This window comes from Stegostoma tigrinum, chromosome 26, assembly GCF_030684315.1.
Source record: "Stegostoma tigrinum isolate sSteTig4 chromosome 26, sSteTig4.hap1, whole genome shotgun sequence".
Taxonomy (NCBI): domain Eukaryota; kingdom Metazoa; phylum Chordata; class Chondrichthyes; order Orectolobiformes; family Stegostomatidae; genus Stegostoma; species Stegostoma tigrinum.
The window spans coordinates 16,800,269-16,816,379 of NC_081379.1; the positions used below are offsets into that span (position 1 = coordinate 16,800,269).

Below are 16,111 nucleotides of genomic sequence, written 5' to 3' on the forward strand. Positions count from 1 at the left end.
TAGGCTACTACACGGTCAGATCTTGCCAATACCTCTCTCCTAATCTATATGTAACTTTTTCTTTCACCTGTTGCAGTCATTCCCCCAGGTGACAGCTAGGATATGCTGTCAGAAACATCCAGTTCTCCTAAGGAGTTCTGTTTCAGTGACAATTGCTCTTTTTTACAGTGTGTGACCTGAGCTGCATTGAATTACGACATTTGATGTTTCTAAGACTTGTTTAAACTTAGCTGCCAGAAGGTTCCAAGCTCCACAACAGACCTCCCAAGGTTCACAATCTGAGTACCGTGGTATATTTCACACAGGCTTCAGGACACCGGACATGCACAGACACAAATTCCACTCATCCACCTCACTGAAGATCCCAGACTTGGAGGTTCAATACAGAGGCAGGAATTCTAAAAGGCTTAATCTGGTGATGTTTTTGTGGCTGTTGTGCTACAACTATCATGTTTCCTGTTCCAATCAAAATGGATATCAGTAGCAATTTGATAAATTGGAATTTATGGTCCCCACCTCCACCTTTGACTTTCTGATGCAGACTTGATCAGTTTCGGGAAGGCAAAATCCAGTTCATTGTGTTTGTAGTTTGCCTTCCTCCTTGGATTTTCAGCAATCTCACTTGTTGCCTATAATATGTGGTATATTTACTTCAGCCAATATATTATTATCCCTGTAATGCTCCAACAAAAAAGCTAGCTGGCAACTACAATTTTATAAAATAAATGTTATCCTTTAAGTTATAGTTTCCCTCCCATTTTGAAAGGCATATCCTCAAAACCAATTTAGAAATAGATAGGGTAAAAGCTGCTTTTTTTTGTTGTGTTTTTTAAATCATGCAGTTGTTTAAGGAATTGAATCTACATGAATAAGAGGTTCCACCTGACACTACAGTGATCTCACTGACTATAATTGAAAGTTGATGTAAGCAAAAGTGATCGTCAATGCGGAATTTATTGTTGTTTGAGAATTGTATGCTGGTTAGTACTATACGTGTTTAGACTTGTACAGTTGTCATCCTGTAGATGAGTGTACTAAATGTGTTTCATTTGAAAGCTTCCAAAGCTCAAAGGTACATTTACAGTTTGGCATTTAAATATGGCTCGTAGTGTTGGAGCTCTTGTGGATGTGTAGACATTTTCACAGATCCTCTTGTGCCTGTTACTTTGTGAATGATTATTCAGTGCTAGTTACGGTAAAAAGAAAATGAGAGCTTTTTAGGTCCAGCCTGACATCATTACTGGTATTTACTATGGTATCAGACCAACTACTCCCCAACATTCACTTCAGAGCTCAATCAGGTCCTAATTTACATGCTGCTTAACTTTCTTCTTGTTGTGAACAAAAAGCCTCAATGTATCGGGCCTAGACCCCCATTTCTGATGAAGGGTTTAGGCCCGAAACATCAGCTTTCCTGCACCTAAGGTGGTACTTGGCCTGCTGTGTTCATCCAGCTCTACACCTTGTTATCTTGGATTCTCCAGCATCTGCAGTTCCTATTATCTCTGCCTCCCATGTGTCAACGGTGAAGTTCCGTAAACACACCACCTGTGTGCCGACTAGTGGTACTCTGAGGTTAATGCATTTTACTTTATATAATTGTTTCAGGATCTCATGCGTTAAGAAACTGAAACTTTAGATAGTATAGTTTTGTTTTAAAGCAGAAAAGCTTTCTCTTTTTCATGACCCTATTTATTGATATTCGGTTAAACTTAATTTCAAAAAGGAAAAGAGATGAACACTCAATAGTAAAATAAGGAGGAGAAAGAAAGTAATAAAATCTCAAGTGATTTTTGACTGCCTAATGATGTAAAGATTATTTCAATCAAGTCACATAAATCAGCATTAAAGAGAATAAAGAAATTGCAATGGGGATTTAATTAAAAATTGGCAAAGAAATGGAGATGACGGTAAATGTAGAAAGATCCCTATGTTTGTTGTGCTTGATTATTGTATGTGTTGGTGAGTCATTAAGAACATTTCATATCCATTTGCTTTTTCTGATGTCCATCCTTTTAGAGGGGGGGTTGATCTATAAATTATTGTCAATAAATTATTCTCTACTTTTATGAGAATCAATGAGATAATGCCTGCTGTTCACAAATGTTCAAGTTAAAGATCACGAGGTGTGTAAGCTTTGCCTTACAGTATTTGCATTTTAGTAGGAGTCTTTCTGCTTCATTACCTTTTTTTATTTGCTACTTTGATTTCAACTACAATCTGAGTTATATAGCACCATTAACACATTGGAATATTGCACTGCAGTTAGGTTTCATAGACCTATTGGACGTTTTAGTTATACAGATTGTGCCCAGTGTGTTCAGCAACTAATGTACATTTCTGGGAATTCTCTCCTTTCCTCATCTGAAAATGGTTTTGTGAAGTTGGGCCATTCCCTCCTGAGATATTTTTAATGTGTTAGTACACTGGCAAGTGATGTCAGCATAGTGTACTACTGGAGTGGCGGCATGTTTTTAGGGAATCAAAGGAGGATGCCCTTTGTCCCACGGTTCCCATGTTGACTCCAATAGAACTGTTGTTCTCAGTCACACATTCCCACTTTTCATAACTCTCTATGACATTGTCTTCCATTGCCAGAACTAAGTTGTCATTCTTCATATACAAAATCAGGCTGTGAACACTGCCATATTGTGCTTGCTATAGGGGGGTTTCACATCACAACTGAGTCCACTTGTGCCCTTATGCAGCACCCACATAGATGCATTTTCTAGTACCATTCACTAATGGAATTTTCGGCAACAAGGATCCTAGCAGATCACTCCCACCCTTTTCTCTTTAGCCAAGGGCTGCCCAGAAATAGGAAGTTTATAAGCTAGAACTCACCTTTTCAAATTCTCCATTTCCTTGCCCTTTTTATGAAGCCCCCACTGTAAATCCTTTGTTTCGTTACCTTCTTTGCAACTGATTTTATGTTACTTGTTGGAAGTGATCTTTACATCAGTTAATAATCGAAATCACTGATATGTCCACCTTGTTGTTTATTGTTTTCCTTCCTCTTCCTGTTTTACAGTTTGCTTGTTTTGTTTTTTTTTTGTTGAAAAAATATATTGAAAATGTCTGTAGTTTTAACTCAACTAGACCTCTTCAACATGTAGAATTTGGTGAAATGTTTTCTAAAACTCCTAATAACTTGTAGAGGGAGTTCCACAGTCTGTGTTATCTGTTCTGAAAGTCAAGGTTATTTGTGATGGAGGATATTTCCCTGTTTTATAAACATAAGTGGTCATTATCTTGTTGCCACTTGTGGGATTTTATTGTGTGCAAATTGGCTCCTACATTCCTTACATTATCGCAGTGACTACACTTCATAACTACATGATTATCCACTAAAGGGTATACAAATGCAAGTCTGTCTTTCCTAAATCATGTTCACTATTTACCTATTGTATCAATACTTCTCAGGCAGACCCCTGAAAATACAGTCTAATATTTTAAGTTTTAATCCTGTTAGGCTACGTTTTTGCTTTTGATTCTCTGCTTCCTCATTCCCAAGATAATATTAAGCCTTATTTATGGCTGCCTTAAATAAAAGCACTGATGATAAAGTAGAAAGTAACATATATTGTGCCAACCATATGTCCAGGCATGGCTCCAAGCCCTTCATTAGGGTCCTTAATGGTTGCATGAACACCTTGATTCGAGGAGGTGAGGTCTCATTGGGAAAACTTCACTGTTTAATGAGGTCTTTGCAGTGTACATTCTCCCTCTGGTGGCCTGTTGTTGTTATTGCCTGTAGAAGTTTCAAGTGCTGGCTTTGCAAGAAGTAACTCATTAAAGCTTTGCTTTATTCCATTTGACTTCAAGGTTTTGCAACTGTGGCAGTTCAGGTTGACAGAAGAACAAAATGCTAGAATAAAATAAATGAACTGGACCCTGGAAGTCTGATTTTGACTTGATTTATTGTGTCACATGTTGATTTATTGTGTCACATGTACCGAGATACAGTGAAAAGTGTTGTTTTGCATGCTCTACAGGCAGATCATACATACAAAGTGCATTGGGGTAGCAGGAACAGAGTGCAGAATGCAGTGTTAGAACCACACAGAAGGTGGGGAGAGAGAGAGACATCAACATTTAACATTTGTGAGGTCCATTCAAAAGTCTGATAACAGCAGGGAAGATGCTGTTGTTGAATCTGTTTTGGACATGTATTCAAACTTTTCTCTCCTCTACCTAACAGAAGAGGGTGGAAGAGTGTATAACCAGGTTGGGAGGGGTCTTTGATTTTGTATGTTGCTTTCCTCACCAGCGGGAAGTATAGAAGGAGTCAGTGGATGGGAGGCTGCTTTGTGTGATGGCTTGGGCAGTGTTCACAACACTGTAATCTCCAGCGATCTTGGGCAGGGCAGTTGCTATATAATGCTGCAAAGCATCCAGATAGGTTACTTCCTATGGTGCTTCTATAAAAATTGGTGAGAGTCTGTGGGCATGCTAAATTCCCTTAGCCTCCTGAGGACGTAGAGGGATTGTTACTTTTTCCTGACCATCCCATCATTGTGGGTAGATGAGGACAGATTGTTGGTGATCATCGCTCCCCAGGAATTTGAAACACTTGACCATCTTCACCTCCGCACCATTGATACAGGGGCATGCCCTCCACTCTGCTTCCTGAAGACAATGACCAACTCCTTCATTTTGCTGACATTGATAGAGAGATTGGGTGTTTAGCAGCACTGTGTAAAAACAACAGTCTCTTTCCTGTACTTCATCTCATCATTGTTTTAGATCTAATTGACAACAATGGTGTCGTCAGCAAACCAGTAAACAGAGTTGGGCAGAATTGGCCGCACAGTAGGGACTGAGTATGCAGCCTTGCGGGGCACCAGTGTTGAGGGTTGTTGTGGAGGAGATTTATCGCTTATACTTATTGAAGTCTGTGGATCAGGAAGTCAAGGATCCAGTTATAGAGAGGAGAGACAAGACATAGGTCTCAGCATTTGGAGATGGGTTTGTTTGGAATTATGGTATTGAACATGGAACTGTAGTCAATAAATAGGAGCCTGGTGTAAGTATCCTTATTATCCAGATATTCCAGGGATGAGATGGGGCCAGGGAGATAGTGTTGACTGTGGACCTGTTGCACTGATAGGCAAATTGGAAAGGATCAAAGCAGTTTGGGAGGCTGGAGTTGATGTGAGCCATGACTAGCCTCTCAAAGCACTTCATAATTATGTCAAAGCCACTAGTTGGTAAGTCATTGAGTCACATTGCTTGACTTTTCTTTGGCACTGGGATGAAAGTGGTCTTCTTAAAGCAGATAGGAAAGTCTGACCAAAGGTGTCAGTGAATACTCCCACAGCTGGTTCACACAGGATCTGAATTCATGGCTGGAGACTCCATCTGAGCCTTTCCTTGGGTTCACCCTCGTGAAGGTCAATCTGACACCTGCAGCCACCGTGTGTGTGTGTGTGTGTGTGTGTGTGTGTGTGTGTGTGTGTGTGTGTGTGTGTGTGTCCCCAAAAGTGGCTATTGGCCTCTGCTCAGCAACTCTGCATTGTTGTGTATCCCAGAGTCCACCTTTTATGGAGGATGTTTACCCAGCATACACGCACAAATTCTATTTTGTTCAAAAAGCACACAATTTATATAGTCAGTCAATGTGGTGTTTTATAAATTCCTAGTTTAGATATAAAACCAGTCTGACTCAAAACCAAAACACAAACAGATTCTAAACAAGTCTTCACAACTAACATGCATCTTTTGACCTAAAATGCCTTTACACTGATAAAACCTTTAGTTCTCTCAAGGCAGTGACTTGGAAGCAATTCGGGGATTTACATGTACATCTTAATCAATTATAGCTTGCTAACTGATTAAAGGTTTAACTGCATCTCAGGTTTGTTTAATACATCCTTGTCAGTGGTGTGACCCTTTGATCTTTTACTTATAAATTCTGTGTCTGATATTACCTCTCTCTCTCTCTCTCTCTCTCTCTCTCTCTCTAACACCTGAAGAAGGACTGAGGCTTGTGATTTCAAATAAACGAGTTGGACTGTAACCTGGTGTCATGTGATTTCTGACCTTGTCCACCCCAGTCCAACACCAGCACCTCTAGATTATAATTGATTTGAGTCAAAGATGTTGGAAGTGTGATTTCAATGGATTCTCAGTGTCAAAGAGTTATTTTAAACTTTGATTCCTGTTTCTCTGGATTTAAACTCGGAGGAAAAATGAAAGCAACCTGATGGAATTAGAGTACAGATCACCTGGGAAGCCAAGGACGCTGTTGTGGAAGGTGATGATTCACAACTGCATGATCCAAGGCAATGTTATTTACTCAGGGAGTCCGGTCTCTTCTGTGTCTATATGTGCAAGCTCTCTTGAAGTGTGAAAAGAAAGGAGAAAAGAAAATTGTAGGGAAGACGAGACCCAGTGCACACTGAGTAAAAGGACAGTTTGCAACTAACCAAAAGATTGCAAACTTGAGCCACTGTATAAATTGCTGTGCATCTAGTAGGTTGATAGCTGTTTAATGAATGGTGCCTTTCTTAGTCACACAGGATTCATTCTTTTTGGGTTTTTGCAACTGAACATGAGTTTGATAACAGTATGGCTACTGTGTTCACATTTTTAGATATTCAGATCATAGTTCTACTCTATTCAGTCATCCTCTTGTAAATTTTTAAAAAAGCGACATGTCCTCTTCAACCTACTTCACATCCACTCCTGATGATTCTGAATTGAAGATAAGGGTCTTGTGAGCACTTTGTGGGAATCGTGCTGTGTGCTTCAGAAGGGAGCTCTTCATTCTCTGGTCAATTGGCTCTCTCAACAGTGCCAAACAAGTGCTCCTCAGTTACAGAATTACAAAGACTAAGCTTGATGCTGTCAGAATATGTCATGGAGGTGCAACTTTTGCTTGCTGGGGTTGGATGGGGTAAAACTGGCATGAACCTGTTATGCTGAATGCCGTATATTTTATGTTGTAGTTGTTATGTAAAGCAATGGTATATTTTAGTTCTTTCTCAGTTAATCCTCTCCATCTGTATTTCAGGACAGGGTGACACAATGCTGTATAAGCCCCTCCACAAAGGCGAAGGACACTGATGCCCTAGTACAAGAGAGAGACCAGTTTTGCAGCTCTGATGAGAGAGAACAATATGGCACGTGTGACGAGAGAGGGTCCAGCGCAAATGAAGAGGGTGATCTGTACTGCAAATACCTGGAGCACAAACAAAGCCAGCAAGAAAAGTAAGAGCTCAAAAAAAAATTGCACAAGTACCTGAAAACTTGAAACAGTGAACTATCAGCCATGATTGAAGTCCTGTCTCGTTGTGAAACAATGATTTGAAGTCATTGCCTCATTTGAATAGTAATCTTGGTTTTCTCAAGTGTTTTACTCTGCTGACCTAGCTGTTATGGGAGGGTAGTAGGACATGCTTTATTGTCATTACTACCAGTGATCAAAATGCTTTTGTTTTGAAGCTCCTCTTCAGATTTTCTGGAGGATTACTTTTGAGTTCAGGAGTTATTTTTCCATTCTCCCCAACTCCTTTATTAGGTGATGTATTCATGTTACCCTCTGTATTAGGGCTGATGTTTGGGGTATTCAGACTCAGAAGAATGCATCAATACTCACATCATCGCTCCATTAAACTTACAACTACAACACAGGAGAAGTCATTTCCTAGACACTACCCTATTTCAACATTACAGACGTAAGTTCACAACAAATGCTGTTTGGAAAAAAGCTGACACACTTTGAAGTATAAAAGTCAGCAGCCTAAATCTGCCTTCCATCGACTGATGAGGTTATACTGAACAGTTGCATGTTTATCTCAGACACAGTGTGTCTGAAGTAATTCACCAGGATATAGGCCTTTTGAGATGTGATATCGCATAGGCACAAATCTTTATTCAATAAAACTGTTCAGTTTTAAAAATGATCCAGTTGACACTGTTTGTTTGTTCCAATAGCATTCACTGCATTTTGGCATTTTAGCTTCTGAACTTCTGCAGGCTGAAGCTAGAGACTTATTTTGTTTTTACTAACAATGAATTAAGTACATCACCGACTAAGATTTTCTGATACCTAATTTGCTAAGTATTCTGTTTTTTAAAGATGTGAAATTGCGCACGCACTCTTGTTCTTGCTCCTCATCGTCTTCTCTGTGTCTCTGTCTCTCAAACCCCTCCCCCACTGCCTCTATCTCCTGTGTAGCTCCTCTGTTCCATTTGCAGCCTTGCTTGTCCCCAGGGTCTCCCAGCCTCAACCTCATCGGCCCACACTGCCTCAGACCTTGGTGACCCACATCTTCCAGACTTGCTTCCTCTGCCTCTGGAAGGCCCACCACCCCTAGCCGAGCAGCTTTGCTCACAACCACTGTTCACTGCCCTGTGCTGCTTCTCTCCTACGTTGTCTGCTGGTGGCTTACTATGAACCTATGAACAGTAAATCTGAGAGAGAACTGGACTCTGCTTTGAAGAGCATCTCCTCACAGTCTCCATCTGTTTTATTTAGAGGGTGATTTTTCTCTGGTCATCCTGTGATTGCTTGGGAAGGTTCACTTTTGGGGAATGAATTTACCCACTGTCCTATTTTGAATATCTCCTACTAATGTACACTATTCCTGCATAACCTCCTGTGAGTTAATGCACCTGTCTGTCAATCAGAAATGCACTAATGCAACATTACCAGTTATATGGTGACCTACAATATTATATAGTGGATCTTCTTGATAAATTTTACGTGAGTATAGTGAGGAGGAAATGGAGTGCACTCCTGAAAATGTCTTGGTTGGACTCCTGATAATTTATAGTTGTCAAAATTAGGGATAGGCAATAAATGTTGTCCTAGCCAACAACGCCCAGATCTTTGGAATGAATTTTTTAAAAATCCCTCAGGCACTGTTAAACAAACCATGAAGTCTTTGATTTGATCTTGGTGTGAATAGCTGAGCTGCTACAACATCACCCTGGACAAGAAATCATGAAAAACCAAATTAGGATTCCAGGCGCTTGTTGTAATTTTCATAAGGGGAAATATAATTCTTATTTGTGATCCGGGCTTCACTGTAATAATCCTCCACATCCAAACATTCTGCCACCCAGGCCTGTACATGTAGCATAGTCACTTGGCTGAGTGAATGGCTGATTGCTGGCAACCATGACAACATATCTAACAAAGGATCAACATCCAGGTTAACAGAGTAAACAGTGTATGGGCGGGGAGAAAGCCTAAGTGTCACTTTACTGTTCATGAAATAATTCTCAAAAGGATTGCAGTGGTAAACTTCATTTTAGAGTATCGCCTTAAAACTAAGCTAATGGGAAATGTGTTTTAGAAACTGCACAAGTCATAGAGAACTTCTCAAAACTTACACTCCATTCTGAGATTTTTTTGTTATCTGGAAAGCCTGAAATTGACTTAAATTTCAAACTGTTGGATTCAAAAAGAGTAACAATTTTCCTGCAACTCAGCTACATAAACAGAAGCTCAATAAATTTCTTATTGACCAATTTTTGTTTTATTGAATTACAGCTATAAGTCATTGTCACCCTACAAAGAACCCAGTTCCATTCCGGCTGCATCCCCCAGAAAGGAACATGTACAAAGTCGAGCATCGTTGTCCTCGCAGTCGGAGATGACCCCTTCCAGTGACCAGCTAAGCTTCTTCCAGGACCCAAGAAATATCAATTACGGCCTTTCAAGTTGTGAATTGGAATCTCCAGATGATACAGACAGCCTCCAGTCCACTGATCCATCTACGCAAGTTTGTCCAACTCCCCAGGGATTTTCATTCTTGGAGGTACCTTCTCTTATAGGATTCAGCACAAAAACATTTCCTTGTAGCACTTGAGCGTCTGTCCCTAGAGGAAAGCCCAGATAGTCAGCACAGTATCAGGATTTTACTGCCTGCGTACTATGTTTGGTAACTGTGAGGTACTTGATTACGGCTAAGATTGCTGCTGTTTTTGTTGTTTTTCTTTCTTTTTGTTTCTCTTTTGGGAAGCAGCCAAACTCCGAGACGAATCTCAAGTGGTATGTGGACTTAGATACTTGCAGAGCTAATTGGATCCTCATGGATAATAGAATAGAAAAGTAGTCTTTAAATTAGACATACTGGAAGATGAACTTTATTTCAGTTTTTTTCCCTTCGTATCCTTTTGCAGGTTGGACAAGTGTATGTACACAAGTGACCCTCTGATACATTGCCCAGCTGTGAATTCTTTGTGTGTGTGTGTGTGTGTGTGTGTGCGCATAGAAAGCAAGTGCCACCATCCTGTTATTACTACAGGGTCCAAAGTAAAAGAAGAGTTTACATCAACCATTTTTATATCCATTGAACCATAGTAGAATTATATGTAGAAACTATAATTTACGTCACCCACCCCAATTTATGGTGCCCGAACTGATGGCCTGCTGAGATCAGATAACCGAACGCAATTCTGATTAGGATATCTTCCTGGACACAACATTCTACCTCCAACCCTGCCTTTTCCCGTCCCCAATATTTTGAGAACCGAGAAACAAAAGTGACCAAAGAAAATGAAAAACAAATATACTGTTCTTCCTAATGCCCCAATGATTGTTCTCTTGCAATTCCCATGTCAATTTCTTGGAGTTGGCAGTACTTATTCAGGTCTAAGTAATGCATCTACTGAGTAAGCTGTAAAAGCGAATGGTGGGTCAGATATTACTGTAAGTCACTAGAAGGTAGTTCAGTGTCTGGCACTGTTGAGGAGGACAAACATTGTAATAAGCTGCAGTGGGAATACAGAAAAGACTGGATATCTGATACAGTAAGTGGTTAAGTATACCTAGAGCATTTAGTTTTTAATTTCTAAATTGGAGACAGGCTGATATAGAGGTTAACATCTTTTTTTTTTCTCACCACTGGATCCAAATCCACCCCCAAAGACTGACTGGGTACAATGCCTACAGGGAGACAAACTCTTTCCATTACCCAGTCAAGAGCTGTGAATGTTCCTCGTGGAATATTTCCTGCAACACCTAGGACTGGATTTGAGTCCTACTTTTAGGCCTTGAGAATAAAAATCAAATTGACTCTGATGCAATCCTGAGGCAGTGTTCCATTGTGTGAGGGTTTCTGTTTGGTTAGATGGAGATGAAGTTCATTGTGCTATATTGAAGAAATTCATCGTAATTGTGCCCAGTGTCGTGGTTGTTATTTATCCCTCAATCAACATTGGCAAACACAGTATCTTTGGTTACTGTCCGATTGCTTTTTGTGGGATCTTGCTTATCTACTTTATAATAGTGTCTGTACTTCAGAAGTACTTAATTCACTGGAAAGTACTTTCAGATGTCCAGTGGTAATGAATAACAGTCGCACAAGTAGGTTCAAAAGAGGCTTGAATAAATACATGAAGAGAAATCATTCACCCAGCTGTGGGAGCGGAGAGACAAGCAGCTCCACTGGATAATTTCACTTAAATAGCTAGCACACACTTGATGGCTGAATAACCTGTATCTGCATTATCTTGTAATTTTGTATTTGTAAACAAAAAGACTAGAAAATATAGCGCTTTTCATTACCACTGGACATCTGAAAGTACTTTCCAGTGAATTAAGTACTTCTGAAGTACCATAAGCTGTTTTTAACTTCATATTTTCATAAAGCCAAAGTTACTTTGGGTGTCTTCAACATTGTTTCCTGCGTGAGAGTGATTGATTGACGTTGATATTTAATTGAGATCCTTGATATGGTGTTCACATTTAATGCCCTTCACAGCAGTGAGCACAAAAAATAATTTTTATACTGGAGGAGAAGTACTGAATCTTGACAGCATTCTTTCCCACTTTCTTCTCTCTTCCCGACCCCCCCCCCCAGCCCGTTACCACATTGGACAGCCATGTTCAGAAGAGTCGGATACAGCTTGGCAGGAAAACTTTACGTCGGGCACCAACAAAGCACAAGAAATCAGGCTTTGGAGACCAACCTGATGGCCCAGACCAGTTCATCCAAGGGAGTGATGATTCCTGGATGTACAAAGATTCTACAGGTAAGTCAACAGTGTAGTCGATGAGAGATTGGTTGAGTTCTACTAGTTGAGAACAGTCGCAGTAGATCTATTTGGTTCTGTCTAGTTTATTCTCTGCACAAAACGAGCACAACATCAAAGCTGCTGGAAATATTCAGCAAATCAGGTAGTATCACAAAAGGTTAACGCCCAAATTCAGTGGGTGATAGGGAAGGCAAATGGAACGTTGGCCTTTGTTTCAAAGGGAATGGAATACAAAATAAGGCAGCCTTGCGAAAACTATATAAATCTAACGCAATTTAGACCACACCCAGAATACTCTGAATTGTTTTTGTTCCTTATCTGAGGAAAGGTGTATTGGAGGCAATCCAGTGAAGATTCATGCACATATGAAGGAATATTATGTTAAGCGGAGGTTGGGTAGTTTTGGCCTGTAGTTTAGAAGAATGAGAAGAGACTTTATTGAAAAGTACAACATTCTCAGGGACTTGATAGGCTAGATGCAGAAAGGTTGCTTCCCCTTGTGGAAGAGTCTAAGACCAGAGACCATAATTTCAGAATAAGGGGTCACACACAAGACTGAGATAAGGGAGAATTTCTCCTCTCAGAGGGTATTAAAACCATGGAATCCTTCATTGCAGAAGGTTGCTGAGGTAGCGTCATTAAGGATATTCAAGGTGGAGATGGACTTTTTTTTAATCATTAAGGGAATAAAAAGTTGTTGGGAAATGTCAGGAAATCGTAGCTGAGGATTATCAGCTCAGCCATGACCTCAGTGAATGTTGGCGCAAACTCAATGGGCTAAATGTCCTACATCTGTTCCTACGTCTTTTGGTCATTAATTGAGACAGAAGTAGTTAACATTTCAGTTTGATGACTTTTCATCAGAATTTTTGATGATAGGTGTCACGCTGCAGCATTAACTTGGTTCTTTGCACTTTGAGAAATTCTCTTTGTATTACAGCAGTAAGTGAATTTACACAAATTGTATTGTGATCGGGATTAGATATATATTGACGAGAGAAATTTTGAAGGCACAGGCACTATGATCTGCATAGGTTCCTTGCTGTTTGATTTTATTTGCTGTACGATTGCTAATCTGAGCATCTCCAATTGAATGCAGAGAGGAGCCGGTGAGGTGAGGACCCTGTGATTGGCACCACAGTGGAGTGAGTGGAATGTGACATTCAATCAGCATCACTGAAAGGGGACAATGACGATACTTGCAGAGAAACAAACAGTGGAACTTGGGATACAAGCATTGTGATGGTGGAGGAATAGTTCTGTGATTGGTTGCCAGTGTACCACCACTGAGGATCTCCTACCATTGCAACAGCAAGTGGGAAGAAAGAGATTCATTTGTTATTCTCCGTAGGGTAGATTTCAATTGTGTCATCTTGAGATGGAAGCTGGCTGAGGCTGACTGTATACGCATAAGGAGGGAAAAACTCAAACCCAAACAATCAAACCAAAATTGAGCTTTTTTTAATTGTTTTCCTCTATGGCTGAAAGAATGTGGGAGGGAAAAGAGATCAGTGATATGCCTGTTCAATACATAAACTTTTATCGGCTGATCTTAGCCCAGGCAGCAGTGAAGTGTTCCAATTGGCCTCAGTCTCTAGGTTAGAAGTGGAGACGGATAAAAGGCCAGGATTCCTGACATGTTACCCTTGTCTGAAATGAATGTGTGCGAATGTAAGGTGACAGCAGGATCTGGCTCAACTGTGATGACCCTGTATCTGAGTAATTTTCTAATATGACCACACTAAGACATAACACTTTGCTTGAGAGCAAATTACTTGAGGACAAGGAGTCATACATGATGCCACCTGCCTACCGATTAGCCGCCAGTTGTGAAATGGGGAATGTAAAAAGTGAAATATTATTGTCATGCGTGAATTACTGTTTATATGAATTTTCCTCATCAGAGTCCCGGCCAACTGCACATGAAGAATTGGTTGACGAGGAGGTTGTAAGACCCCAGAAGCTTCCAATATCACAGTGTCCACGAGTTGCAATGTTTCCTGGGATGGACCCCTGTGTACTAAAGGTAATTTTTCTGAAAATATTGTAAAATCTTTTTTAGCTGGTCGACAATGTCAATGAGGGCACCAGTGTCACCTCACACTTAAATCTTTATTGATTCAACATTCCAGCTGTGAGGTAGTTCCCGCTGTGCGAGTTCACTGTTGGTTAGGAGTTGGTGACACTAGTATCATAATACAGTTTTATTAACTTAGAACATTGAGTTATGATTCATTTGGGAAAGACTGGTTCATGCAAGAATCTAGCATCTAATACTGCAAAACTACGTGAGTCATGAAGGCTGTTGGGAGTGAATGGTTTCCCAGATGCGTGTGTTTCTGTTTAAAAGGTTTCTGTTATTTGTTCTAAAAGCATGTTTCTTTCTGAAAGTCCAACTTCAGTTAACACTAGGAGTCTTTCCATGTCCAACACCTTAGCACAGTTCAGCATTTTAAAGGCAAGTATTAAGTTAGGAATCTCCAAATAGATTTTTTTTTTCAGCCTTGACTATTGACTCTTAAATTCCATTTTATATTCCTCCTTGTAAAATTTGGCTAACTTAAATAAATCGGTACTACAGATGGGAACGAATTAATCACCATTCAGTCAGTTATTAGCACAGTTGAGCTTCATTTGTTTCAATGATGTCAGGAATATTACTAGAGTTTGTACGTTGGCTTCTCTAAAGTTTTCTTCAGTTCGGTTTTTGAGGAAGACTGAACATAGATGCCAGCTATGAGCCATTAGTTGATACTGTTCATGTGTGAGTCAGACATTGTAGATTCAAGTCTCACTCCATAGACTTGAGTTTATTAGTTTAGATGACATTTCAATGCAGTGCCACCAATAATGCTGAAATTTGGGTGAGAGTTTACATAAAAACTCCGATTGGTCTAGGTAACAAAACAATTTGAAGAAACCAGAGGAGAATACCTATAGTGTTCATGTCAATATGAATATTCATTCAACATCTAAACCAAGTGACCTAGATATTAGAGATAATGGGAACTGCAGATCTCTGATGAAGGGTCTAGGCCCGAAACGTCAGCTTTTGTGCTCCTGAGATGCTGCTTGGCCTGCTGTGTTCATCCAGCCTCACATTTTATTATTTTTATGACCTAGATATTATCCTATTACAGTTTGCTGCAAACAAATTGAATGTCATATTTCCTATGTTGAAACAGTCACTGTTTCAATAAATATTGCATTAAACTATAAAATGCAGTGGAGTCTCCCATGCTGAAAACGGGTGTTTTTAAAAATGTAAGTACTTTGTTTCTAATGGATTACTGATTGACAATAGTACATAAAGGAAACATAGAAGTTGAATATGACTTTGAATATGTGAAGCTGAGTGAGTAAGCAGATGTCTGCTGAAAATTTTGAAGGGAGGTTACAGTTGACCTCAATGCTCCTTGTCTGAGGAATGGGACTAACTGGGTGTGTGTGTGTGTGTGAGCATGACTGGGGACCCAATTTCTGGCAGCTGCTTGGCTGAATTTTGTACAAAAGGCAATTCACTGTTGATTATCTGTTTAAATACCTGTTATGTTGAGATAATTGATTATTTAGTTGACTGGGTCGTTATAAAGGGAAACAAGTGGGATTAATGTGTGGAAGAAACTGGCAGCCTGAGTAGTTAATAAACTCTGTCCAAAAAATGGTGTCTTGGTTTCTGTGTCATCAACTGGCTTGATGTTGGTGGCAGGGAAAGGTTGCCTAAAGGTGATGATTAGAAACAGAGTTATTTTCAGACCAAAGGTTGTCATTTTATGTTATCTTTGAGAAGAATGGCTAAGTAAAGTGTGAAGTGCTAGGATCTGACTTCTCTAACTTGTTTGAAGCTGAATCTTATGATCAGTGGGAAAAGTGAAATGGGTATATGGATACAGGCTATTACCTTGCCAAAACAAACAAAAAAGTACAGCCATATCACTGTCATTTGCTACCAGGAGCAAGATAAAATGTATACTATTCTCAGAGCAAGAAACCCAAATTTTGGACAATGAAGGTTTGAATAATCCAGTAATGTTTCTGGACAAAATTGTAAGAAAATTGACCCCCCCTAAATACATGCAAGGCATGGATGTACTTCATTTATTTGGAAAGCCAGATGATT

At 39.8% G+C, this 16,111-nt stretch overlaps 1 protein-coding gene across 3 annotated transcripts in view; it reads left to right on the forward strand.

Moving 5' to 3' along the window:
- The window catches only part of LOC125464051 (uncharacterized), a 192,504-nt gene that overhangs the window by 166,393 nt on the left and 10,000 nt on the right, over nt 1-16,111 (forward strand). For all 3 annotated transcript variants that reach the window (XM_048556040.2, XM_048556041.2, XM_059655000.1), the window contains exons 6-9: nt 7,016-7,212; nt 9,503-9,770; nt 11,817-11,988; nt 13,896-14,017. In XM_048556040.2, the coding sequence (XP_048411997.2) occupies nt 7,016-7,212; nt 9,503-9,770; nt 11,817-11,988; nt 13,896-14,017 (759 nt within the window). The remainder of the gene's footprint in view (nt 1-7,015; nt 7,213-9,502; nt 9,771-11,816; nt 11,989-13,895; nt 14,018-16,111) is intronic.